Raw genomic sequence first — 26,937 nt, forward strand, 5'->3', positions numbered from 1 at the left:
TCTTGCACTTAAACAGCACAAACTTTTCATCCTATCAGCTGGACTGGATAATGATAATCTTCAGTACATCCTAAAAAAACTGGAACTAGACTAGGTGTTTAATATTGGTGATATTGCATGGCTGTTAGACTATTAAAGATCCAGAAGATGATTCATGCCATGATTACCCTCTGAGATGCCATGAGATTAAAACAATAGGAAAATAACCAACAAAAATCTAGAGCTATGGGGAGGCAATAAATGCCATCTGGGCTAACAGCATGTCTCAAAAGAACTCCAGAGTCACTAACTTTGGGCCACAAGACTCACTGCAGTGGCAGTAGCAGAAATGGGGCTAATCCAATTACATCCATTCAGCTCCTCCTCGTCTCCTTTATTTTCCAGGCTACCCCAACTCTCTTCCTTTTCCTTCCAAACTTTTTCACAACAAATAACCTAATAGATACCTAGATAATTTGTTTTGCATTTTATAAAAGTACAAGAGAATAAAAATAATATTCCAAATGGGCAAATTTCATTTTGGATGTGAATATATAAGAATTGGACTCTTGTGATTTTCCTGCAGGGGAGAGAGAATGAGGATGAGATTATGTGGTAAATGAGGGTAGTTGCCCCAGGATAATACCTGCAATAAGCAAAGTCTCAACATCATCATGGTGAATCTTCCATCTCCAAATATGTCTCTATTAATCCAAATAAGATAAAGAATGCAAAATGTTTGTGGTGTTTGCCAACCCCAACCTAACACTCTTATGTCTCTAAGCTAGGAAGGCCCACACATCTTGATATGAGAAGTGATGTTCATTGTATTAACCTGGTCAAATCTATATTTAGATGGCTGATGTAATAGATATGATGGGGGAGAATTTAGATGGGTCGCTAATTTCTGTAACAACCAAAGTTTATTTCAAAATAAGACTTTGAAGAGAGGCACTATATTAAAAAACTCTCTCTATAGAAAGAAAATCTCTATTTCTTTCAATATAATAAAAACTTTGTAAATAAGTAAATTTTGTATCTAAACTTATGGCACATATATGCAGAGATATTGACCAGAGAAGAATCAGTGTGTTAGCTGAAGTACTTGAAGGAATGACTCAACCAAAATGATGTGCATGAAATTATATTTAATTTAGTAGCCCATGTTCTGCATTGTGGGACATCATTTGAATATGGTACAATAAGAAGACCATCATTATAAGGCAAGGACATAACCTAATGTACCTTACGCTAATGGTAAATCAATCACAGTTACTGATAACTGCACAATCAACCAACCAAACAACTGTTCCACCATAGTTGACCCTCTCTCCTCTCTACTAAATTAGGGTATTCCCTGTGAATATGTTTGCTTGGATTTGTAAGTTTGACTTAATGCATAATTCGAACATTTTATTTAAATCCTTGCCTCCTGCATTATAGAAAATATCCTTTGGTGTATTTGCTTTTGTTTATTTTTAATTCACTTTATCGTGGTATGCCAGTTTGTATATATTATGTCCCCCAGAAAAAGCCATAATCTTAAATGCAGTCTTGTAGGGGCAGAGGAATTAGTGTTGATTGGGTTGGAACCTTCTGATTGTTTCCACAGAGATGTGACCCACCCAACTGTGAGTGACACTTCTGGTTAGGGGGTGACCTCTGATTGAATGTTTTCATGGAATTGTGGAACCCTGACACAGAGCTGCAGCTGAGGCAGACATTTTGAAGATGGCCACTGGAGGCTGATACAGACATTTTGGAGAACGCCATTTTGAAATGAAACCTGGGATCAAGCAGACACCAGCCACATGCCTTCCCAGCTAACAGAAGTTTTCCGGATGCCAATGGCCTTTCTCCAGTGAAGGTACCCTACTGTTGGTGCCTTACCTTGGACACTTTATGGCCTTAAGACTGTAACTTTGTAACCAAATAAACCCCCTTTATAAAAGCCAATCCATATCTGGTATTTTGCATTCTGGCAGCATTAGCAAACCAGAACACGTGGTATAATTTGCATACAATAAAATGAACCCATTTTAGGTATAAAGATCAATGTGCTTTACTAAATGTATACACTACCAAAATCTACTTATAGAGTAACAAGTTCCCTAGTGTTCCTTTGCAGTCATTTGTACCAAACCCAAGCTCAAGGAAATCATTAGTTTGTTTTCTATCACCATGCATTAATTTTGCTAAATCTTTATTTTCAAATGAATGGAATCGTAGAATATGTACTGTGTGTGTAAGACTTCTTTAAATCAACACAATATACTTGGAAGTTTTCTATTTCGATGTGTGCATAAGTAGTTTGTACTTTATTACTGAGAAGTATTGTTCTGTATGAATTTATCACAATTCATTTGTCCATTCAACTGGTGATGGGCATTTGCGTTTTGCAGATTTAGGCTCTCATAGTAATATCTTAATCTGGTCCCAATTTGCATTTTCATGATGATTAAGTATGTTGAACATCACTCAATTTACTTCTTGGTCATTTGTATCTCCTTTCTTACAATGTCCAGATCATCTACCCATTTTTAAATTGAATTTTTTGTATTCTTTTAATTGAATTGTAAGTGTTCTTTAAATATTTTGGATGTAAAACCTTTTTCAGATATATGCATTATGAATACTTTCTTCCAGAGTCTTGCATACCTTTTAATATACTTAACAGTATCTTGAAAAGCCAAGCTTTTAATTTTGCAGAAACCAACTTATCTTTTTTTGGGGGGGTGGATCTTATCAGCCTATGTTTTTTGTGTCCTCTCCTAGGGGTTTACATTTTACATCTTTTTTCCACCTTTGTATTTTATATACCTTCATCTTTACATTTAAAGTGTTTTTTTTAACATCATAGAATTGCCATACTTTTTATCCAGTCTAATAGTCTGCCTTTCATCTGAAAAGCTTAAAACAATTCCATTTAATTTTATTTAAATTATAAAGTTAAATTATATTTAATTTGGTTAAGTCAGTCATCATGCTAGTTGTTTTCTATGTGTACAATCTATTCTTTTTATTTCCCTGCTTTCTTTTGAATTAGTAGAGTATTTCTTTTTAGTATTTGTTTTACCTACTTTCTAACATTATTAGCTATACCACTTCATTTTTAGAAATTGAGATAGATTTCATAATATGAAAAGTTATCACATTCTACCTTCAAATATTATGTGACTTCAAACATAATGTAAGTAGCTTGCAACAATAAACTCCTCTTCTCCCTCCCCTTTCTCCTATTATCGTACACTTTACTTCAAAATATATTATAAACCTCACAGTACATTATGTTTTTACTTTAAATAATTATTTTATAAGGATTAAGAAAAAATGAGAATGAAAGGCCTTTTAATAAATCTGGAACTTACTCAGCAGAACTAAATTTCCTTCTGATGCCATTTTGTTTGCACCTGAAGAACTCCCTGTATTTTATCATTATCATCATCATCACCATCGTCATCATCATCTTCATCATTATCAATATTGTGTATAGTTCTGGTTAATCAGCTGTTGACAGATTCTCTCTTCTTTTGTTGTGAAAGTCTATTTCACTTTCACTTTTTTTTATTAGAGAAGTTATAGGTTTACAGAAAAATCATTCATAAAATGCAGAGTTCCCATTCATCACCCTATTATTAACATCTTGCATCAGTGCTGCATATTTGTTACATTTCATGAAAACACATTTTTTTATTATTGTATTAATAATTATAGTCCATAGTTTACATTATGGTTCACTGTGTTGTAGGCCTTTTTAAACAATTTTTATTCTAATAACATATACACTGTCTAAAAACTCTATACCATATTCAAACATGTAATTCAGTGCTATTAATTACATTCATAACGTTGTGCTACCATCACCACCACCCATTACCAGACTTTTTCCATCAACCCACATAGAAACTCTGTATAATTTAATCATTAATTCCCAATCCCCTACCCCCACCCACCTCCTGGCAATATATATGCTAGTTTCCATATGCGTATGCTTATTCTACTTATTTCATATCAGTGATATTATACCATATTTGTCCTTATGTATCAGGCTTCTTTCACTCAACATGATTTCCTTAGGGTTCTTCCATGTTGTCACATGCATCAGAACTTCATTCCTTTTTACAACTGAATAATAATCCATTGTGTGTTTATACCACATATTATTTCCCCATTCATTGGTCGATGGATACTTGAGTTGCTTCCACCTTTTGGCAATTGTAAGTAATGCTGCCATGAATATTGGTGTGTAAACATCTGAGTCCCTGCTTTTAATTCTTTTGGCTATGTACCTAGAAGTGGGATTGCCATGTCACATGGTAATTCTATACTTAATTTTCTGAATAACTGGCAAACTGTCTTCCCTAGCAACTGCACCATTTTACAATCCTACCAGCAAAGAATGATTTTCCTATTCTGCATCCTCTCCAACACTCTTAATTTTCTGTATTTTTAATAGTAGCCATTTTAGTGGGTGGGAAAAGATATCTCATTGTGGATATGTTTGCATTCCTCTAGGAGCTAATGATGTTGAGCATCTTTTCATGTGCTTTTTGGCCATTCATATATCCTCTTTGCAGAAATGTCTACTCAAGTCATTTGCCTGTTTTTCAATCTGTCTTTTTGTTGTTGAATTGCAGGATTTCTTTATATATTCTGGATATTAAGCCCTTATCAGAAATGTGGCTTCCAAATATTTCCTCCCATTTTGAAAGTTGTCTTTTTACTTTCAAAATAAAGTCCTTTGAGGCACAAAAGGTTTTATTTTGATAAGGTCCCATTTATCTATTTTTGATGTTGTTGCTTGTGTTTTAGAAGTAACATTGCCTGGAGTAACACTGCCTGGCACAAGGTACTGAAGATGCTTCTTTATGTTTTTTTCTAACAGTTTTATAGTCCTGGTTCCTATAACAGTTCTTTGATCCATTTTGAGTTGATTTTTGTATATGGTGTGAGGTAGGGGTTCACCTTATTTCTTATGCATATGGTCATCCAGCTTTCCCAACACCATTTGTTGGAAGTAACTATTCTTTGTCAATAGAATAGACATGGTACCCTTGACAAAATTCAGTTTGCCATAAATTTAAGGGTTGATTTCTGAACTCTAAATTTGATTCCACTGATCAATATGTTTGGCCTTGTGCTAGTATCATGCTGTTTTGATTACTGTATCTTTACAATAAGTTTTAAGATTGGGAAGTGTTATGCCTCCAACCTCATTCTGTTTTTTCAAGATGGCTTTGACTATTGAGGGTCCTTTACCCATCCATATATGTTTGATTATTGGCTTTTCCATTTATGCAAAGAAGACTATTGGAATATAGATTGGGATGGTATTGAATCTGTAAATAGCTTTGGGTAGAATTGACATCTTAACAACATTTATTCTTCCAATCCATGAACATGGAATGTCCTTCCATTTATTTAGGCCTGCTTTATTTCTATTAGCAATGTTTTATTGTTTTCATGCACAAATCCTTTACATCTTTGGTTATATTTATTCCCAAATATTTGATTATTTTGGTCAATATTGTAAAAGGAATTTTTTCTTGTTTTTTTTTCTACAGACTGTACATTACTAGTGTGTAGAAACACTACTGGTTTTTGTGTGTTGATCGCATACCCCACCACTTTGCTGTATTTGTTTATTAATAGTTCCAGTAGCTTTGATGTAGATTTTTCAGAATTTTTTACACATAGGATCTTGTCACCTGTAAACAGGGAAAGTTTTACTTCTTTCTTTCCAATTTGAATGTCTTTTATTTCTTTCTCTTGCACAATTGCTTTAGCTTCTCTTTGTACTTTTGAAGGATATTTTTGCTGGATATAGCACTCTTGGTTGTCATTTTGGTTTTCATTCAGCACTTTAAAATTGTTGTTTCATTGTTATCCGACAAGTAGTCTTCAGTCATTTTCCCCCTAGTCTCCAATATGTAATGTGTCCTTTTTCTCTAGAATTACAAAAAAAAAAAGAACAACAACAACAAAAAAAAAAACTTTATCACTGATTTTCAGCAACTTGATTTTAATATGTGTTTATCCTTCTTGGATTTCATTCTTTTTCTTGGTTCTATGTGTTTATAGTTCTATCAATTTTGAATAAAAATTGGTAAATATTTATTTGAATATTTTATATCCCTCCTTTCCTTTGCAGGCTCCAATTTCATGTACAATTGTTAGATCACTTGTTATGACCCCACAGAGACTCTGCATCTGTTTTTTGCTTTTCTTTCCCTTCTTTATACTTTAGTTTGAACAGTTTTTATCACTAAGACTTAGAGTTCTCTTATTTTTTTTGTTGTTTGCAGTTTCTAAAGTGGAGTTAAGAACATCCAGTGAATTTTTCACTTCTCATATTATCTTTTTCAGCTCTTCAAATTGAATCTATTCACTGTTTTCTTTATAGCACTAAGCCTATTTTAAACATTCTTTAAAAGTATTTGCTAATTTTATCATCTCTTACTTGATTTATTGGTCTATTTATATTTAATAGAGTTTTAAAACATGTAGTAAGTTTGATAGGTTGCCAGACATTGTAAATAGCATACTTTGTGCATTTGTATTTAAGGAATTTTATTGAAAGATTGTTGATGCTTTTTTGGAAGTGTTGTAGTTTTATTTCTGCATCACCCTCATTTTTGTAAGTTTTTTTGTGTGTGTTACTAGGGAAGGTATAGAGTAGCTTTTATTCTAGGACTATTTTACCCTAATTTCTAAGACATGACCCTCTGGGATCTCTACTAACTGTACTTAGTGTTCACTGAGGCCTCTCCACTTGGCATGTACCAATGCTGTGGGAGATGTGTTAATTGTTGACCTTCAAGCTCCCAAGTAATATTTGTTTTCCTGGGTTCTTGTTGTTTCATGTTCTGATGTGCCAATTGGTATTCATCCAAAGACTCAGATATTTGAAGTTCTTTCTCTGCATATCTCCCTCACCTCTGGAATTTAGACCCTCACTTTTCACCCACCTCATGAATTCTGATCACTGTCTCTTCAACTCTGTGAGACTGTCATATTCAGTCTTCCTGCACTGAATCACAGGAATTTTTGAATGGAATAAAAACTTTTGAAATTGTAGAGTTCACCTTGTTTGTTTCCCTTTACTCAACAAAAGAAGTCCAGAAACTGCCTGTTGTCTAACTTGTGAAAACTGTTGTTTCAAATATTTTGTCTCATTTTTTGAGTTGTTTATGGTAGAAAGGCAAGACCAGTACCATGGCCAAAAGAATAAATTTTACCTTTGTTTTAGGTAGATATCAGTAGAGTGAAGTGTAAAACAAGAATGAATAATAATAAAAACAAAATATTGTGTAGTCCATCCAGGAAAAACATGTCACCACTTCACTCATCCACTCTAGTCAATCTTCTGATTTGCTCACATCATCTATAGATACTTACTAATTTTAATTGCCTGGGAAGAGATAAAAAGGTCTGGGCATGGAGAGTCTTTCAATGGTGGGCATCTGGGCCTTAATGCCTGGTTTTTCAAATGATTGTTGAACCTGAAAATAAAAAGAGTTTTGAGTCCTACCACTTTCACAGAAACAGATAACCCATTGCTCCATGGACCAACATGATGGTGATTAGGATAGAGAATATTTGTAGAGTTGGGAGGGAAGAAGAGCTATAACAACTCCAAAAGGGACTGGGCCATTCATTGTGCTGACAACCCCCCACTGACACCCATAACTGGAAACCCTGCCAGTGTCTAAAGTTTACCTCCAAATAAATTCTCCCTGAACCCAAGACCACATCAATCTCAATTATCCATAATTTGCAGGCCCCTTTTTTCCCCACTCAGTCTGGTTAATATTTTTATCAATTTTGTTAATCTAATAGAAACAGCTTTTGATTCCATTTATTTTCTCTCTTGTTTTTGTTTTTCTTTTAATATGTCCACTCTTATTTGTTGTTTCCTCTTTTGCTTACACCGATTTTCATGTACTCTTTTCTAGGTTCTTAAGATAGAAGATGAGGTCACTGATTTGACACTTTTCTTGTTTTCTAATATTGTCATATAGTACTTCAACTTTTCTCCTAACTTCTGCTTTAGTAGCATACCACAATTTTTTATTCATTCTATTTAATTTACATTCAATTTCTTTCTAATATTCATTTTAAAGTCTCCTTTGGCTCATGTATTATTGAAAGTGTATTTATTTAATCCTACTATTAATCCTATTAATTATTATTAATCCTATTGTTGATTTCTACTTTAAATTTATTGTGCTTAGAGAATATATTTCATGTCTCAAATCTTTTCAGATTTATTGATACTTGTTTTACGTCCTAGAATATGTTTTACTTTGGTAAATATTCCATATGCACTTATAAAGAATTTTATTCTGCTATTATTGTTTGGAGTGTTCTATTCATGCCAATTGGGTCAAGTTGTTTAATTGTGTTGTTCATGTCTTCTGTATCTTCTTTGATTTTTTTGTGCACTTGTTCTATCAATTATTGAAAAGTATGGAAATATCTTTCTTTAGTTGTGGATCTGTCTATCTCTCACTGCAGTTTTATCCATTTTTGCTTCATAAATATATTAAAGCTGTGGCATTAGGTGCATAAATGATTAAGATTTTTATACCCTCCTGATAAATTGACCCCTTTTCCATATAACATTACCTTTTCAATCCCTGCTAATATTCCCTACCGTCAAGTCTGCCTTGTCTGAATCAAATAAACCCTTCTAGCTTATTGGTTAGTACTAACATGGTATAACTTTCTCCATTATTTTATCTTTTAACCTATTTGTTTTATTATAATTAAAGTGGGTTGTAGACAGCATAGAGTTATAGCTTGTTTTTTTATGCACTCTGTCTCTAATCATTGCTTAGACCATTAATATTTAATGTGATTATTGATAAGTATTGGTTTACTTCTATCATCTTGCTCCTTTTTTTTTGTCCTGTCTGATTTTGTCCTTTTATGTTTTTTCTGCTTTCTTTGGATTACTATTTTTTACTTTATGTCCTTTGTTGAATTATTAGCAGTAGTTTCTTGCTTTTTATTTTAGTGGTTAATTCATGGTTTAGAGTATACAAATGCAACTTATCATAGTCTAACTTCAATTGTTATTATATCACTTCATCTATAGAGTAAGAATCTTAAAATTGTTGTACTGCATTTTACCACTCCCGTAATTTGTCCTGTTGTTGTCATACATTTTACTTTTACATGTTATAAAGTCAACACTACAACATGATTATATTTGTTTAAACAATCAATTTTCTCTGAAAGAGTTAAAAAAGAAGAAAAATGTGTGTTTATTGGTACATTGCCAGTGCTTATGTTTCTTTTTGTAAATCTATATTTCCATATAGTATCAGTTTCTTTGTGTCTGATGGACTTCCTTTTACATTTCTTGTTGTGGAGGTCGGCTGGAGATAAGAGTATTTCAGGTTTCATATGCCTAAGAAAGACATTATTTCACCTTTGCTTGAGGAAAGTATTTTTCTGATTTTCTTGAGATAGAATTTTAGGTTGGACTTTTTTTGTCTTTCACTACTGATTTATCATGTATTGTTTTGGATGGTTAATCTTGTCATTCTTAACTCTGTGTGTGTTTTTTTTGTTCTCTGCTTTTAAGATTTTCTTTTATCAATGGTTTGAACAATTCTATTAAGATGGGCTTTGCTGTATTTTTTCACTTATTTTAATATTTTAAATGTGTTGATCTTCTTGAGTCTGTGGGTTTTATAGTTTTCATTATATTTGAGAAATTTGGGTAATTTCTTCTTCAAATATTATTTTGTCCCCACTTTCACAATTCCACTTATAACATATTGTAGGCCTCTTCAGTTTGCTCCACAGTTCACTGATGCTTTTTCCATTTGTTGTATTCTTTTTTGCTCTCTGTGCTTCATCTTGTATGGTTTCTTCAAGTTCACTATTTTTTTTTCTTCTATATATCTAAACTGCCACTAATTCCAGTGTGTTTTTCATCTTACACATTCTACATTTCATAACTCAAAATCCATTTTAGGTCTTTTTATAACTTCCATGACTCTACTTAACTATTTGAACATATAGAATACAGTTACATAACTATTTATTGTTCTTGTCTGCTAATCCTAACATCTGTGTCAGTTCTGTATCTGTTTTGTTTAATTGAAAATTCTGCTCAAAATGGGTTCTATTTACCTATTTTTATTTTCCCACTTCTGGATGTCACATATTTCAAATTTTACTTTTTAAGTGCTGAATATTTTTGTATTCACATATGTTCTTGGACTTTGTTCCTGGATGAAGTAAGTTACTTGGAAACTGTTTGATCCTTTTGGGTCTTGCTTTTAAGATTTGTTAGGAAGGACCAGAGTAGTTTTATTGTAGGATCTTTCTTCTCTACAACTTAAGCAAGACCCTTCTAAGTACTCTTCCTGTGAATTATGAGATTTTACAGTTTTGCTTATGGGAGCTGACACTACTTCTGGAAGTGTGTGAGCACCATAGTCTTGTTTCTTCTAATCCTTTTGGGTGGTTCTTTCCTGTGACTCAAGTGGTTTCCTCACACACATGCTGAACTGTACTCTGCTGAACACTTAGGGAGACCCTTTGAAGATCTCCAGAGTCCTTTCTCTGTGCAGCTCTCTTCTCTTTGGTGTTCTGTCCTACAAACTCTAGCCATCTTCTTCTCCTTGGGCTCTCAATTTGAGTCCAGTTTTGTCTCCTAAATTCTGGAATTCCACCAGGTTCTCTCTTGTTTCTTCTTCTCTGTGCTGTGGCCTGTAAGTTTTCTCAAGATACTCAGCTGAGGCAAATGTAGTGCTCACTCTTGTTTGTTAACCATCTCTCAGGGATCAGTGTCCTTCATCACCTGACGTCCAGTGTCCTGAAAACCATTGCTTCACATATTCTGTCTGGGTTTTGTTGTTGTTATTCTTTGTTTTTGTTGTTGTTGTTGTTTGTTTGTTTCAGACTGAATTGTAAATCCAATTTCTGTTACCTCATTTTGACTGGAATCAAGATTCTCCGATCTCTGGATTTTAACTACAAATTTTCAATTCAGGTTTATGCACAGGAGACCTTAACCATGGAGATTCTCTCATTTCCTCCTCATAAAGTCCTAATTCTCTTAGTCCTCTGAGATTCAAACCCTAAATTCTTTTAAGACTTTACCTCAGATTATATTTTTACTCATTTCCTGCTCCATCCCTTATCTCTTCCACTGATCAATGAATAATTTTTAAGCCAGTTAAAAGCACTCATAGATTTCACTTTTCTATGAAGTTTCTATTTTTCTGATGACCATATCTAACATATGACTTCCTCCTTATTATATCTCACAGTAAGCTGTTATTCTTTTCCCTAGAAATTTAGAATTACATATTTTAGGATGATGTGTTTTTTTACTATCTCTATTTCCTTCTAGAATATTAGCTATGGAAGCAGGGACTGTGTCAGTCATATCAGTACTTTATCTGCATCTTGCAGCCCCAGTTCTTGTGTATAAAGGAACTCAGTTAAAATTATAAAATAAATAACCTTTACACCCAAACTTCTTTCCATAATCTGAATATTTAGTAAGTCTTATTCCATACCATGTTATTTTTTTCTACAATCTTCTGTACTCTCTAATTCTAATTTTCTGTTTCTTCCTTATCTCCAAAAAATTTAATATTTGGAATAGAAAACTTCAGTATGTGTTATGTGTTTTTGGTCACCAGAGCTTAGTATCATCACTTTGAAAATAATTAAAAAGCAAGGTGCACCACAGTGTGAATAAATCATTTGTGCAAAATTTGCAAGTCAGTTATCATATATATTTGTTTTGGCTTGTATTATAAATACATGTGTGAAACAGATAATATGGAGCTTACCCTTGAAAATATTTCTAGCAGGGGACAACACCAAGAATATTTTTGGAAACAAATTATGAGCTGTGTGATGAAGAGGGAACCCTCTGCCTTTCTCCAGGAAAGAGTATCTGTGAAAAAAAGGAAAAGATAAATCTTGGGCTATACAACCTTCATCCTTTCAGAACATCAAAGATTATACATATCTTTAGACAGATTTAAGCAAGTAGAAATATAGTCAGATTTCTGTTCCTGGCTTTGTATAAATAGAGCAACATGGTAGACTTAGATTGAACTATCAAAGACATCGAGTAAGGGTTACACAGGTAAGGAAACAGGGCTCTAGCAACAAAGTTCTGTGGTTCAGAATATAAAACTCTCATGTTCGAATTGATACTACAGGCTTTTCTCTAGCAAACATTCTCTCACTTAAACTTGAAAACTTGCTGAAGGTGGAATAACTACAACATGATGGAGCAGTTAATGAACCCAGATCTGTCTCAGAAGACACATCTAGATTACATGATGGATTCCTTCTTTCAGTTACAGGGCAGCCAGCAGCCAACCCTGATGGTGGTGTTCTCTTTGAGTTAACATTGGTTGGTCCAGTTCCCAGATCAGTTATGGATGCAGTTGCTTTTTCTAAGGGTGCTATGTCTTATTTTTATAGGAGCCCTTTCCTGAGAATGGCAAAGTTCTAAATAATTTAACTTCTGTAATTTCTTTGCTGGTTTCGCCAAAAAAGCATAAACACCAAAGTCGAATTGATTTGGATTCATATTTGTTAAAATACCACCTATGTTTACTCAGGAAATTTGTATGATTTTTTTGAGCTTCGGTTTCCTTATTTGTGAGAGTGGGATAATAGGCTTACCTAGTAGACATGTGCTGAAGTTTAAATAGGAGTATATTTATATATTTATACGAGGAATTCAGCAATTGTTGTCTTGCCTCCCATGTCTCACCTCACGGGAAAGCTTTGGTTAGAAATTAGAAATTCTGTCTATCTTTGTCCAGGCCATGCACCCCACTCCACCACTGTGAATTGCTTTCTCTCTAACATCTTGTTTTTCAAATTATATCACCTTAAGTATGATGACTTTCTTAGTCATTCCTTTAAAACTGCTTGCTACTCCTAGCTTGCAATCCCACTTTACCAGGTGCTACTAAATGTTTGATAATTAAAAACAAACAAACAAAACAAAACAGTATTTCATACTCAGATCTCTTATTTTCCAAACTAGAAAAAACATTTTTTGAACAAGAGGTCATGTCTTCTTTTTCTTTTAAAATTCTCCTCAGCAGTAAAAACAATGCTATTCTAAAAAGTAGACTCACTAAAATGCTGCTGTCTGCCTACTGACTCTCTCTGGGAATGGAAGACTGACATCTGGGTGGATGTGGAGATAGAAAGAGCAGGGCCACCACAAAGTAGCTGTAAAAGAAGGCTGCAGAAACTTGGATGGGCTCTGCATCCATTAAAAAAGCCCAGCATCCCCAAGACTTTTAGCTTGTTTTCTTTCTTAAAACACTGGGCCCAATCATGTGGACAGGGAGGTCTCATCCCTACAATTCCTGGCCGACAAGTCCAAGTCACATACGTGGAGTTGAAGAGCAGAAAGCAACAAAGTCCTTCTCCCTGTGGACCTTGTGGACACCATCATCCATTAGGTTTTCTGGTGACTGTGAAGAGCTGTCTTCTGAGGCCACTGGCGAGTCACTGACCCACACCTCTCCAGGGTTTTCTGTGGAGGCATCAATTCTGTTATTCACTGATGAGCCCATTTTAGCAATATTTGACAATTATTCATCAAATAATTAGAACACTCTTTTATGAAGGTGCTGCAGTTAATTTCACACACACACACACACACACACACACACACACACAATATAGGCATAACACAGCCTCATCTCCTCTCACATCTAATGGATGTCAATGAATGAATAGCAACAACCTTCTGGAACTGGAAGGTTCCTATTGATGAGGGCAGCATTGGTGCTAAAAACTACTATTGATTATCTCAAAGTAAAGTGAGCAGTATTTGGTTTGCCAGTGGTAAAATAACAAGAATAACAAGGGCAAAATTGTGGTTGAGATTAAAAAATATAAAAAGATTGATATTTATGCACATAAGTGTGTCTATATATACCTTCATATAGGTGTATATTATATTATGAGTAAATGGATATATATGTGTGTGCGTGTATAAATTTAAGTTTCAAGTTCAGGTGGTAGTGCAATGCTAAGTTAAAGAATATCTACACTATTCAACAACAGACAACAGATTCTAAAGAAAACTTTTCATATCTTTTTTTTTTTTTTTGAGCAGTTAAAATACGGTGGGAAATCTACTTTATTGGTTACAAAAATAAATACCCCAAAACAGTAAGAATGCATAGCTCTTCTCATATCACTGTATTTAAGGCCTTATAAGCTTTTAAAAAGGTTCTGTTAAAAAAATATACCAATTTGAAAAACTTAAAATTATACTCTATTTCTAAATTATGCCCTATAATTAAACAATACAGAATGAAATCTGATCCCATGTATGTATTCCATATATAATAGAAAAATTATACGATTTACAAGAAAACATTTTATTCTACCCAAATATCTGGTATATTCTTTTCTATGTTGAAGATTATAAAAGCATGTTAAAATTTTAAAATGTCATCTCTATTTTGACAATGTAGTGTAGGATCCCATCAGCTGATAATCATTACAAGGTGATTAAGATTCTGGATTAATTTGTGAATGGGAATAAGATTAAAGGGTAAATATATTTATAATTTTCATTGCCCTACCGTGAATATCAGTTTATTAACATTTCTTTTGGGAAGGAGAAAACAGAAGTTCTCTGAACACTTAAAACCTGTAATCTAAAAGTTTTTATACCAAATATTGTAAAAAATTAGAATTTCAAAATAAAGACCAGGATCAGTATCATTAATTTGCAAAAAACCATAAAAACTAAAATACTGAAGAAAGCATAAAACGGATTGTTTTGGCTTGAAACTAAATTGTTCCTAAATTAAATGATAAATCAATCCATGAATTTGAAATATAAGTAATGACTTAAAATAAATTAATGTTGAAGATTGAAACTGTAGATAATGGTAACAGGAACAAATACCATTAAAACAATCAAAGGATTGTGATTCTTCTAAGTGCAAACAAGTAGTCACCCAAAGAAGAAACAAAATCTCCATAACAGATGTAATAAAACCAACCCCTAAAAAGTTAGTGGATGTTATACAGAAATACTTACATTGTGTACTTCTCCCTGTTCTTACTTTTAAAGAATCAGGAGCATTTAAAGAGAAGATCATGATATAAATTATAAATAAATACAAAAATTATATGTAAAAGATTTTTATTAAAGACATGATTATCAATGTATGAATGCCTAAATATGAGACTATAAATAAAGTTAAATGTCAACTGCATGTTTCTTAATTTTAGAAACAAGAATTTTCTGAAGATAAACACTTAAGGTACTAGGACTTCACTAATTTCACACATTCGTATCAACAACAAATTATGATTTTATAGATAGCAATCTTTTAGACAAAAGTACTTCTGGATAATATGAAAAACACAACTGGGCTTTCTGAATCACAAAAATGCTGAAATAGAAAGGTGACCAAGAAAAAACTGTGAAATTAAGAAAATAAATGATATATATGTGTGTATATATATATATACATATTTGTTGTTTTTGGTTTCAATTTTACATAGCTATCCTCAGTCTAGGTAAATCCTGCACAGGCATGCTTTTTTTGTGGCATCTAGTTGGTTATATTCCTGTATGAGCACTAATAAAGATGACATAGCTTCTGTGAAACAGCTTTCCTCCATCCCTTCAACTTGTAGATAGTGATGAAGGTAAGGCTTTTTCTTGCAGAGCCTCATGAATCTCTCTCTCGGTTCCATGATGGTGGATTTCATGCAGGTGTTATTTGCTAACGCTAATAATGAATGAGATTGGCCCACCGGAGGTACTTAACACAGGCTGGTCTCCCAGCCTTCTTGATTCCGGGTTACAAACTGTAGAGAAGGTTAAAATCTTTCAATATTTCTGCAAAGATCTGAAATCTTCATGTTTCCTCCAATCATGAGGGCACAGGCCAGGTAGAGACTATGTTGGGGGTTACCTGAATTAGTTGGTGATCTTTGCTAAAGGCATCTGAAAACATCTGATCCAGCCTTCAAGGGGGGATCTTTAACGTCTGCTAGCGTATACAGAGGTGTTAGGCTTGACAGAAGATAATGAAGTTGAAGAAAAGGAACAAAATTCATGCTGATTTCATTAAGGTCCCTATTAAGAGACCCTTCAAACCTTACTGAGCTTGTTACGTTGAGCAGTAAATTTGCCACAATGTTGTTCACTGCATCAAAGGGCTTCTCGTGCCCCTTTTTAAAAGATCCAGTACTTGAAGAAACCAAACTCCTAGGCTTCACAGTTGTACCCAATTTTCCAGAATTCACCGTGAGGTCAGTTTTGCTAATGGTGTCAAATAAAGATTGATTGTCAATGGACAACCCACAGTCTGCAAGCTCACTGAGTTCCTTCACTGCCAGCATCCTATTATAAGGTGCTATTATGACATCATCCTCACCGGAAGGATAAACCGAAGTCACAAATCTGTATACTTCTGGAAGTTCACCCTCAAGCACCTTTAAAAGAAATGTGGCAAGTCCAGATCCTGTTCCTCCTCCCATGGAATGTATTATAAAGAAACACTACAAACAATCACAGTGCTTTGCTGACTTTCTTAGTTTCTCAAAAATCTGTTCTTGGTAAAGACTGCCAAAAACTTGGTGACCTACAGCCCAGTTATTCCCTGAACCAGAAATATCAGTGATGAGCTGCTTTCCATCAAATACCTCTCATGATAGTCCTTGCAGAATTTCATTCACTACCCCTTCCTCCACGTCAATCAAGACAGCTCGTGCTTTTAAAGAACAAATTTTTCCCTTGGAAATACTGCCACCATCACCAACCACTCTGGTTTCCACATTTCTAAAGAAGCTGCATATTGCTTCATCATCAATTCTTTCTGGTGGACAGCGGCACACTCCCTCAGGGCCAGGTCTCAGAAGCAGCAGCGGATCTGGTTTCCACACCGGCCAACATGTGCCACCACAGACTGGGTCATACTGTGGCACAAACCGCCCAGAACTCATATCCTTTCTTTAACCATCGCTTCTTCTTCCTTCTCTAAGCAATTCTCTAAGTGTTATAATTCCATTAAAGTTTGAAGTCAGAAGTCTTATGAGAGTAAGCAATGCCATATCTTTTTGTTTATTTAGGTATAATTTACATACAGTAAAATTCACAATTTTTTGGTGTACAGTTTAACTAACTTTGACAAATATATACAGCATGTAACCACCAGTTCAAACAATATATCTACTCCTCATCTCCAGCCCCTGAAGACCACTGATCTGATTTTGTTCCAAAACTTTTGCCTTTTTCTGAATGCCAAATAAATGAAATCAAAAAGTATGTAACCTTTTGGGTCTGGCTTCTTTCACTTACTTGGCATGGTATTAAATTTTAGTCCCTCACTGACATGTGAAATACCTTTCAGGTCAGAGATCATAAAAATTTTGACTAGCAAATGCAATTTGAGCCATTTCATGCTACAATTTTAATAATTCTACTTAAAAATAATTTAGAGTTAACATTAACATCATCACTTGCTATTTTTCACTGGAAGAGAGTGGATGACATTTACATTTAAGTTGTATACTTATTTCACTATTGCCACCTCAAGTGCCCTTTCCCAAAGAGACCTATTTGGTGTATTTGCACCTGAGCGTAACGTAAGGTCATTTTCACTGGATAAAAATCATGAGAGCATAGTGCTAAGCTTGCCCAGCACACACTTCCCTGGCCTTTGGAACCCCATCAGAACTCACCACCTCTGCATGCCTGGATGATGATGACCTTGGGTTTGTCCTTCAGATGGAGGCAATGTTGGTTGTTGAATATCCTGAAGATAGTGTCGTAAGGCAACACATCTGGGCTTTCTTTTCTATGCTTAATCCCACAGATTCCATCCAGGATGCCATGAGACATGAACACCAAGAACGTGCTGTCTGAGGACTTGTGCTCTGGACGGGCAGCAAATGCCCACAGCACTGACTCCATGTCCTGATAGAGAGTAAACTTACAAACATCAGCTCATAGTCCTTACCCTTTCCACCAGTGATTGATTTGAGCAAAAGAAAGAACATATGTAAAGTGCCTGGAACTTTTCAAGTTCTGATATATAGAAAGTGCTCATTAGTGGCAATTATTATTGTTCTTTTGTTATTGTTGATGCTTAATGTCATGGCTACTATAATAACTCAGATGAGTGTTTCACCATACTGCTTCTAAAAATTCCTTTATTCATTCGTCTTGTACTGGCTGTATTTTATTTGCCATCTCCAGTTCCATTCCCTGCTCTTCTTGTCCATGTTTTATGGTTTTATAGACTACATTGTTTTGACTCTCTTGGCAATCAGCTTCCAGTTTTGATTGGCCAATAGGAGAAACATGTAGTAGACTGGAGAAAATAGGAGAGTAGGAAGAGAGAGGAATCAAAATTCTTTTCTCCTCCGGACACCCCTACATCACAGTGTTGCCACAGTCTGGCTGTATCTCTCTGTGACTACACTATCTTCTGGGTGAACTTTATCTGGCACAATGTATAGATAGATAAATTACATAGATAGACACATGAGCACATCTGTATGTATGTGTGTATATATATATTAATGTGTGTGTGTGTGTGTGTATATACATTTCTCTCTCTGTATATTTAATTATGATATATATTGTCATGTACTCACTAATACACCAGTCTGAGCACCTTCTACATATCAGAACCCATAAAGTGCCAAGCACTTCAATACATTCTTGCTACTGTTCAATTGCATATACATAGCTCATATTGGTGTGGGGATTATAGATGACAACTTTAACATTTTCACTTTAAAGCTGAAGAAAGCAAATCCTAGGAAAGTGAAATGAATGGCTCTAAACAAAGCTCGGTTAGCTGTTAGAAGTAGGTGGTCAAGTAGGTCTCTGTGTTGTGCATGAGAAAGGCTCTTACCCCAGCTGTGAGTTTCCCTTCTACAGCCACGCAGTAGCCCAGACCTTCAAGCAGTCTTTTCATCCCTAAGATGTCGTGGTTGGCCCCATCGCGCCTTGGAAGGTGATAGAACTCTATGTTACAAATGATGAGGGCCAGACGCGTACGGTCTTCCTTCTCCTTTACTGGATAAATCTTCATAACAAAGGCAAGTTAGATGGTAATATTTTTCCTCACACATTTACAGCATAGTCAGAGTTACACTCAAGAGCTTAAGAGAGCTATCTGCTCCACTAAGTCTTGCCAGAAGCATTTCTTTATGCTTTCCTACTAATGGATGGTAGCAGGAGCTCCTGAAAGGAGGCGTAAGGATAGGGGAATGGACTCTCACTCAGGGTCTGTAAAACAGCAAAATCCCAGAGTGATAAATAAGAACAGATATGGAATATTTTTTCAATGATCTTGTGGGGTAGACTAGAATACTTTATCTCTTTCCTCCTCTCCTCTCTTCCATTTAGCCAAACATTATCTAACATTCAAGATGAATCTTGAACACTAAAGACATTCCCCACCTACTTCAGTCTACATGGATTATAACCAGAACTTAATGCCTCTATAGCATTATTTTATAGCATCAATTTAGCATTATTATATAATGCCTTGTAGCGTTATTTCATTATTGTGTATCAAATTTTCCTAAAATAATGAAAATAATATTTTAACCCTCATAGAGCCTCAAGATATTATTAGAGAAAAGATACTTTCACTCTCAGGACCTCTGCATATTTTATGTCTAGGAAATATTCACATTTCGCTTTCTCCCCCATTCCATTCAATCATATCACCTTTGCAGGCATGTCTTGACGTCGTTTCAGGAATTCTGCCCGAGGACAAAGCTTAAGTGTGTCTTTGGGTTCTACTGATGCTGTCTCTGATGATCCATCAAGAGTTCCATGAAGACCTGCAAGAACATGGCATAATAAGAGCTGTGATATCTGATGTACTGGATTTCTTGTTGGGCACCATACCATGCAACAACCTAGAAACCGTCACACAGAAAGGCGTTCATTCTCTCGGAAAACAGGAAGGAAAACTTTGACAAAAAGATATCTTAGCTTGTAAGAGTTTTAGTTTTGTCCAACATCTTGGTAACAGAAGTTAAGTGTGGTCAGGCAAGATAAGAAAGCTCTTTAGTAGGGAAAATTATCCAACTATGAGATCTACCAAATATGCAACAATGCACTCGTATGACTGGCAAGAAGTCTAATGAGGCTCTATCGACCTGCATCAATTCTGGGAAGTTCATTAAGACTCTCCTTTAAATCTAGTCTCCCATTCATAAAGATTCTCTGGTTAGTCCTTGACAACAACTCAGACAAGAAGTGATTTTGTTTTGAAGAGATTTTCCCTGTTTTCTTACCCAACATATATAAACATTTGACTCCTATTTCTTCAATAGAAGGTTATTTTAAAAATCTGGGTGCTTGCCTCAACTAAACAAGGGAAGAGAGGTCTTATTTGTTGTTGTTGTTGTTGCTTTCCTTTTCCCACCCAGTTCTGGGTAGCGGTGGTGATTCACTGGGGTGACAGGACTAGGGCCTGCCAGGCTGGTTGAGGAAGCTGTCCTTGCTGAGGACCCAGCACTCAGAACAGATGTCAAGATTCTAGAGCACGTGCATTTGGGATGGTCAGGTGGGTGGGTTTGGGCTGGAGAAGAAGTGATAATCATTTCTCCTCTGACTAGTCTTTAGTTCTCTCCTTAGGAAATAACCAGATAAGCCCTGAAGAAGGACAAAGACTGGGCAGGAGGACTCTTCTAGCTGTAGTTACTATAAATCTAGAGTGGAGTAAAGAAATTATCAATCAGATTTAACAGTGTGATTGATGCAGTGTCAAATATAACAGGCTTACCATAGACCTTTAGCTTAGCAGTTTAGCATCACTGGATAGAAAAGCCTGCTCATTCAAGAATCACTACACCTTAATAGCCATAAGAATGGATTTAGAAAATAGGCTTGAATCCTGATCTCCCACCTATTAACCAGGTGAACTTGGACAGAATACTTAATGTCTCAGTGCTTCAGTTTCCTCCATTGAAAGTGAGGATAAAAATTATACCTTCCTCACTGGATTTTTATAAGGATAAAGGGAGTTAACATATGGGAAGTGCTTAGAACAGTGCTTGCATATTTTAAGTTTTATATAAATGTTCACAACACCATTATTATAACCTAGTTACTGTAAACACAATGAGGACTCAGGAAACAAAATAGCAATGCTCCCATGGCACCCACCACTCATCTCTAGCTGAGCAGTTTAGTGCCATTGTTCTGAAACGGCATGCTCCTGTGTCTGCCTCACCCTCTCTCTCCCCTAGAGTCTATGCTCCTCAGGGGCATGGCAGTCATATCACTCATTTATACATATCCCTAATCCCTAGCACTGGGATGGATGGACAGAAAACACTCAACATTGGTTTCTGATGATGGAACTGAATGCTAGAAATTCAGGTGACATCACAGCAGGCTCAAAAGCTGTGAAGGCTCATGCAAGACCCAGGCTCTATTCCTTGTCTTCAGACCATCTAAAATTTGAGTGTTTGTTAAGCATTCCCAGATTCCTTATGTTCCTCAAGCCCCGAATTCTGCCTTTAGGGGGCATGCAGAGTTTTGGAATACTCTCTAAAATAGAGGAAAAGCCCAGAGGATGTGCATGCATGATGAAGGCTAGCTCTGCTTCTTGCCTCATCACAGTTTTGGAGAATTCTTATTTAACAACCATTTGTTGAGCTCCAAGAACTGGAGTCAAAAATGTGAATAAGACAGAGTACCTATCTTCACGGAAATTATACTTGAGTTGAGAAAGAAACTTAAAACTAATCATTTCTTCTTCTAAGCCTCCTTGGCTTGTTCTTGCTCTGCCCTCTTGAACATCTTAAATTTTGAGCTTTGAGACACAATCCCTTATCTTCTTTTCTTCTTCATACTCCAGATTCCCTATTCTCATGGCTTTAATTACTATCTTTATGTAAAGAATCCTAAATTTAAAGCTTCAGCCCAAACCTCTCTCTTGAATTCCAGAACATATATCCAGCTACCTACTCAAGAATCCAGCTGGCATCTGCACATTGGTGTCTCATAGATAACTAACTTACACTTGAAATCCCCTGATATCTCCCGTTAAACCATGTTAACACCCACAATTTTCCCAATGTCGGTTGATGGCAAATCCATTCTAAAAAAGGATCAGGCCAAAGTCCTTATAGCTATCCTCATGCTTTAGCACTCTATTTCTCTTACAAACAATATCCAGTTCATCTGCAAATCCTATAGACGTTACCTTCAAAATATACAGAATCTGATATCTACCATCCTCACAGGTAACTTCCTGATCCAAGCCATTCCCATCTCTCATCTGGATTACTGCATTGGCTTCCTAATTGGTCTTCCCATATCACCACTCACTCGTTTCCCCCTCTACTTGTTTATTTATAGCACAGTAACCAGCATGGCCATATCCATGTATGTTAGATTGTGCCTCTCCTATGCTCAAAATCCTCAAATAACACCCTATTTAATTCAGACTAAAACCCCAAATTCTCACAATGCCTTGTCAGTCAAATCATTACTCTGAACTTCATTTGTCACTTTCCTCTTGTGCTGTCATGTACCTTCCATTCCAGCCACACAGGATTATTTGTCATTCTTTGAACAATCCAAGTAGGCTCTTGGTTTAAGATCTTTGCTCTAACTGTTCCTTCTGACTAGAAAAGTGTTACCCTGGCTCTCTGCATGAATAATTCCCTTACTTTAGTCATATCTTTGCTTTTATGTCAACTTCTCAATGACACTTTTCTGGATTATCCTATTCAGACTGCAACCCATCCCCACTTCCTCCCTCTTCCACTCCCCATCTCCCATAATCTGTCTCTATTTTTTTCCACTGTATTACCACCTTCTAATGATATATATATAATTTATTTTTATTAAGTGTGGTATTTATTTTCTGCCACCCTTCAGTCTAACGTAAGTTCCAGTAGGATGGGGATCTTTATGTCTTTTGTTTATGATGTATCACAAGTGTCTAAAATAATGTCATGCACTTGGTAAATTCACATAAGTACTGTCAAGATGTTTAACAAATTTTAAAACAATGTATATAGTATAAGAGATTCCGAATAGACTTTAGGGGTAGGGAGATCAGGAAATTAAACAACTATCATTAACATTGTAATATATGGTCTACTCACGATCACATAAAAAAAATCCAGGAAACCCTTTAAACTTTGGAAAGGTATAAAAGCCTGACCTACAACTTTCAGAGCAAGCCTGCTCCCTTAGGAGCCTGGAAAGAGAGTGAGGACTTCTCTCCACCTATGTTCTCAGGGTTATCTCAATAGGTCAGATTTATCCCAGATCCTGAATGACTGGCTTGGGCTTTTACAAATCAAGTGGCCCCAGATCGCTGGACTCCCTGTTGATAAGCCAAACCCCAGAAAGACTTACTGCTTCAGAGCTATCAGCTCTCACTGAGGTCTCTTTGGAGGCCCTGTAGTACCTTAGTCCAGTGTCTTTGAGTGCAAAGAGCCTGCAAAAAGACAAGCCTAAATATCTCAGGAATAATCTTAGACACCTATCAGACAATTTTGTGGTCCCATTTCTGAGAAGATATTTGGGATACAAGAGGTTTCTGTCCCCACAATTAATTTTTCCTTCTGGGCAATAATATTGTCACTGACGTGGAATTAAACCCTCCAATGGCTTCTCATCACACTTAAAAGAACATCCACATAGCTATGATCAAGCCCCTGCTAAACTTAGTCTTCCTTTTATCCTATTCTTTCCATTCTTGCTCAGCAACAATACACTGTTTTTCTGTGTGTTTTTCAAACATTCCATGCCTGTTAGTGCCTTAAGACCGTTTGCACTTGCTGTGCTCTCTGCTTGTGTGACTCTTTCCCCAGATCTAAGCAGGCCTGGCTTTTGTCATTCAAATCATTAGCATGTCAGCTGACCACTGAATCTAAGTAGTAGTCATTTTCTGTCTTAACCTATCCCATGGTCTTCTTGTTGTTTTCATAGCACTCACCACTATTTACACTTTATTTCTTTTTTTACTTCTGATTGCCACCTTTCCCCTCTAGAATGGAAAATCCATGTGTGTTTTATTTCAATGCTATATACCCAAGCCAAAAAAACAGTGATTGGCAATAGATACTAATAAATAAATAAATAAATAAATAAATAAATAAAATTGTTGAATGAATGAATGAATGGATAGATGTATGGATTGGTGAGTTCTAGCAATTCAGGTTAAATTGTGACCTGAGTTGCTTCATAAACTAAGTCTGCCATTGGTAAGTTAAGTTACAGGACATTGGGGCCTTGCTATCTGTCCAGTACAAGACCGTTGAAATGAGAGTGAGTGTGTTTTATTAGAAGACCCCCAATGTAACTGGCAAAGTGGGATATAAACTGAGGCGGAAGAGGTAGGATGTGCATGTCACATTAAGAATTGTGGGCTTTGGCCTCAGGATAATGTCAGGGTAATGAGAAGGCAAAGCATTTCAAGTAATGGAATGACATTTTATTGAGTACTAAAATTGGGGCTCTGTTACTCTGACTATTGCTATTACTATTTAGTTTCTTTTGGATCTGGCACAGGGAAGAATATGTGAAACATTCCTAAGCTTTCTAAATTTTAATTAATAATGTAGGGAAAAGAATGGCACTTTGCTTATGCAGAAAAGATGGCAGATTGGCCCTATTATTATTGAAAAACTTAGATCATAAATTCTAAGGGGGGCATATGCCAGGGAAATGGCTTGCAAAATGCACATAAAGCAAGGGAGTAGACAGGAGAGAATGGAAGGAATGTGGCTGTAACTTTCTTCAAGCCCTTTCAAGAACCACAAAGGGCCAACCATCAATGACCAAAGCAAAAGTCGATGTCCTTTACTTAATGTGGAAACCAGGATAAATTCTTCAGATCATTTCCATTGGATTTGATTACTTCTTCAAATAGAAAGATACTTCAAACAAAAGGTAAGATATGGTATAAACAAGAAGTAGAGACCTGGGAGAATTTTACAGGGACAAAGCAAAGGCGAGCAGGGAGAGCAGGCAGCCTGACTTGTGGTGCAGGACTAGGAGCCTGAGGGTGTGTTAGGGGCTGCTGAGTCATCTGGCAAGTGAAGATAACGCAGGCATTGTTTGCCAAGTTACAAGGGCAAGTTGAGACATCCTTTAAACAAAATGGAAGAATCTTACCAGAAGAAAATCCCAGTTTGGAGGCCAGGGTGAAATCTCTTTGACAGATATAACTGATAAATATCTGGCTGGCATGGGACCCTTTGCAAATCACAAAGTCAATGAGCACACGAGCCTTGTTCCTAGTTGTATCATTTTTCTTTTTCACTATCTCCGTCTCCTCTTGGCTCAGCACTCTTTCACTTAGTAAGTCATCCAGCAAGATGTTAAGTGTGTCCTCAGACACTGAATTAACAAATAGGTTCCTTTTTTCCTTTAGTTTCTTATCTGTTGGAAGCAAAACCATGGCAAAAGTTACAACCACATTAAGAAGTTTCACTCTGTCACCTCAATAACTGGCACCCTCTTTTAAAATAACCTCTATTCATTGGTCAAGCATCATAAGGAATAGCCTACTGACTCTCTCTAAGGCTCCTCTCACTTTTTCTAAGCCTTATGGACATCAACTCTTACTCCCAGGATTCTAACCCAGAGAAGTCAAAACAAGGCTTTGCTTATCTCAGCTATTCTCCTTGTTTTGCTTCAGTGAGTCGCTAAGCAGGGATAAGGAAGCTCAAACTGTGCTATCACTCAGATGGATATGTCCATGGAAATCAGAGTCAATAATGGTCAGATTCATATCGTTTTTCATTTCCCTTATTTAGGGACAACAGCCCATGATGATCTAATCATGCAGATTCTGACACTCAGTCATGTTTGGACATCTGTGCATTCTGGAAAGAACCCCCCCACCCCCCAGACACACACACTCCACATAGCAAGTGCTGTCACACTCTTTCATGGCTTTCACCTTTCCCTCCAAAATGCCAGGAAACCCAGCTGAGAACCCTGCTCATGGGCCCCCAGAGTGCAGAGCCTCAGAGAATACAGGTCAGGGACGGCAGTCTCCTTACTTCCTTCTTTCCCAAAATATTGCTTACACAAACTATCTGGAATCCTGTACATATTTTCAAGTGAGCCTCTATCCTCCCCCAAATATCTCTCCTAAATACACAATCAGATATAAGAGACTTACCAGACATGGTCTCTCTAGCTCACTTCTTATGAGTCTTGAGAAAACTAGGGAGGCAATAAACACTGGCAGCAATCAGTATCTTTCTGTTGGGGCAGGGCATGAACACACCTTAAGAAATGGTTACTGCATTGCTCATATGGATATATGTGTGTGTGTGTATGTGTGTGCTTTTTTATTTTTATTTTTTTATTTCGAGGCTCTCCATATCTCAGGGTTCCTTCAGGCAAATGCAGAGTCAGAAGCCAGACTGTAAGCAGCACCTCCATAGGAAGGTTTTTTGTTCCCAATCTCATCCTCATGTCTTGTGTTCCAGAGCCTCCTTTTCACCTTAGAAAAAGACAAGAACTTAAGTGACTTTCCCAGTCAATTTTCAAAAGGTTTTGCGTCATTTGAGGCTCAATGAACCAGTGTCTCTTACCCATCTCCTCCACTCACACATTCCATTTATTACAGAAAATAAACTCCGTGGTGCCATTTGACCTCATCAGCAACTTTAATGAAAGGAGGCATAAAAAGATTTTAAAATAATGTTTGTCCTTGTCTTCAGCCTTTATTTTAGCACAAAAATGGCAAAACTATTGTTTTTAAAAGCCTATACAAAGATGATTTTAGGCAGCCTGGAAATCATTGTACCCCAGATAACCGGGAACACCTGCTATGTTTTCTTCTATAGACAAAACTGTAGCATAACTCCAAACACCACATGTAATAGGGGGTCAAGTTCATTATTTTTCTACCTGTTACTAGTTGCTCATCTCTTTAGTCATAGGCCATGCTGCATATGCCA

At 36.0% G+C, this 26,937-nt stretch overlaps 1 protein-coding gene and 1 pseudogene across 1 annotated transcript; both read right to left on the minus strand.

Moving 5' to 3' along the window:
- Positions 1-7,382: 7,382 nt before the first annotated feature.
- On the minus strand, positions 7,383-26,157 carry LOC119537285 (caspase-1-like). Its single transcript, XM_037839792.1, has 8 exons — positions 26,151-26,157; positions 25,136-25,402; positions 19,712-19,827; positions 18,888-19,061; positions 17,707-17,941; positions 13,379-13,522; positions 11,802-11,908; positions 7,383-7,481 (listed from the first exon to the last, which is right to left on the minus strand). The coding sequence occupies exons 1-8, from the start codon at positions 26,155-26,157 to the stop codon at positions 7,383-7,385; spliced, it is 1,149 nt and encodes a 382-aa protein (XP_037695720.1).
- LOC119536147 lies at positions 15,512-16,940 on the minus strand (annotated as a pseudogene).
- Positions 26,158-26,937: the final 780 nt, after the last annotated feature.

The sequence above is a fragment of the Choloepus didactylus genome, chromosome 6 (assembly GCF_015220235.1).
Source record: "Choloepus didactylus isolate mChoDid1 chromosome 6, mChoDid1.pri, whole genome shotgun sequence".
In the NCBI taxonomy this organism is placed as follows: Eukaryota; Metazoa; Chordata; class Mammalia; order Pilosa; family Megalonychidae; genus Choloepus; species Choloepus didactylus.

What these genes read in the sequence shown, in the direction of transcription:
- LOC119537285 (XM_037839792.1), bottom strand. An exon ending in GTCAAGACATGCCTGCAAAG is followed by an intron (nt 19,062 to 19,711) that starts GTGATATGATTG and finishes TTTGTTATGAAG; the next exon opens with ATTTATCCAGTAAAGGAGAA. An exon ending in TTTCTGCTCTTCAACTCCAC is followed by an intron (nt 11,909 to 13,378) that starts GTATGTGACTTG and finishes TTTTTTTCACAG; the next exon opens with ATACTCTTTCCTGGAGAAAG.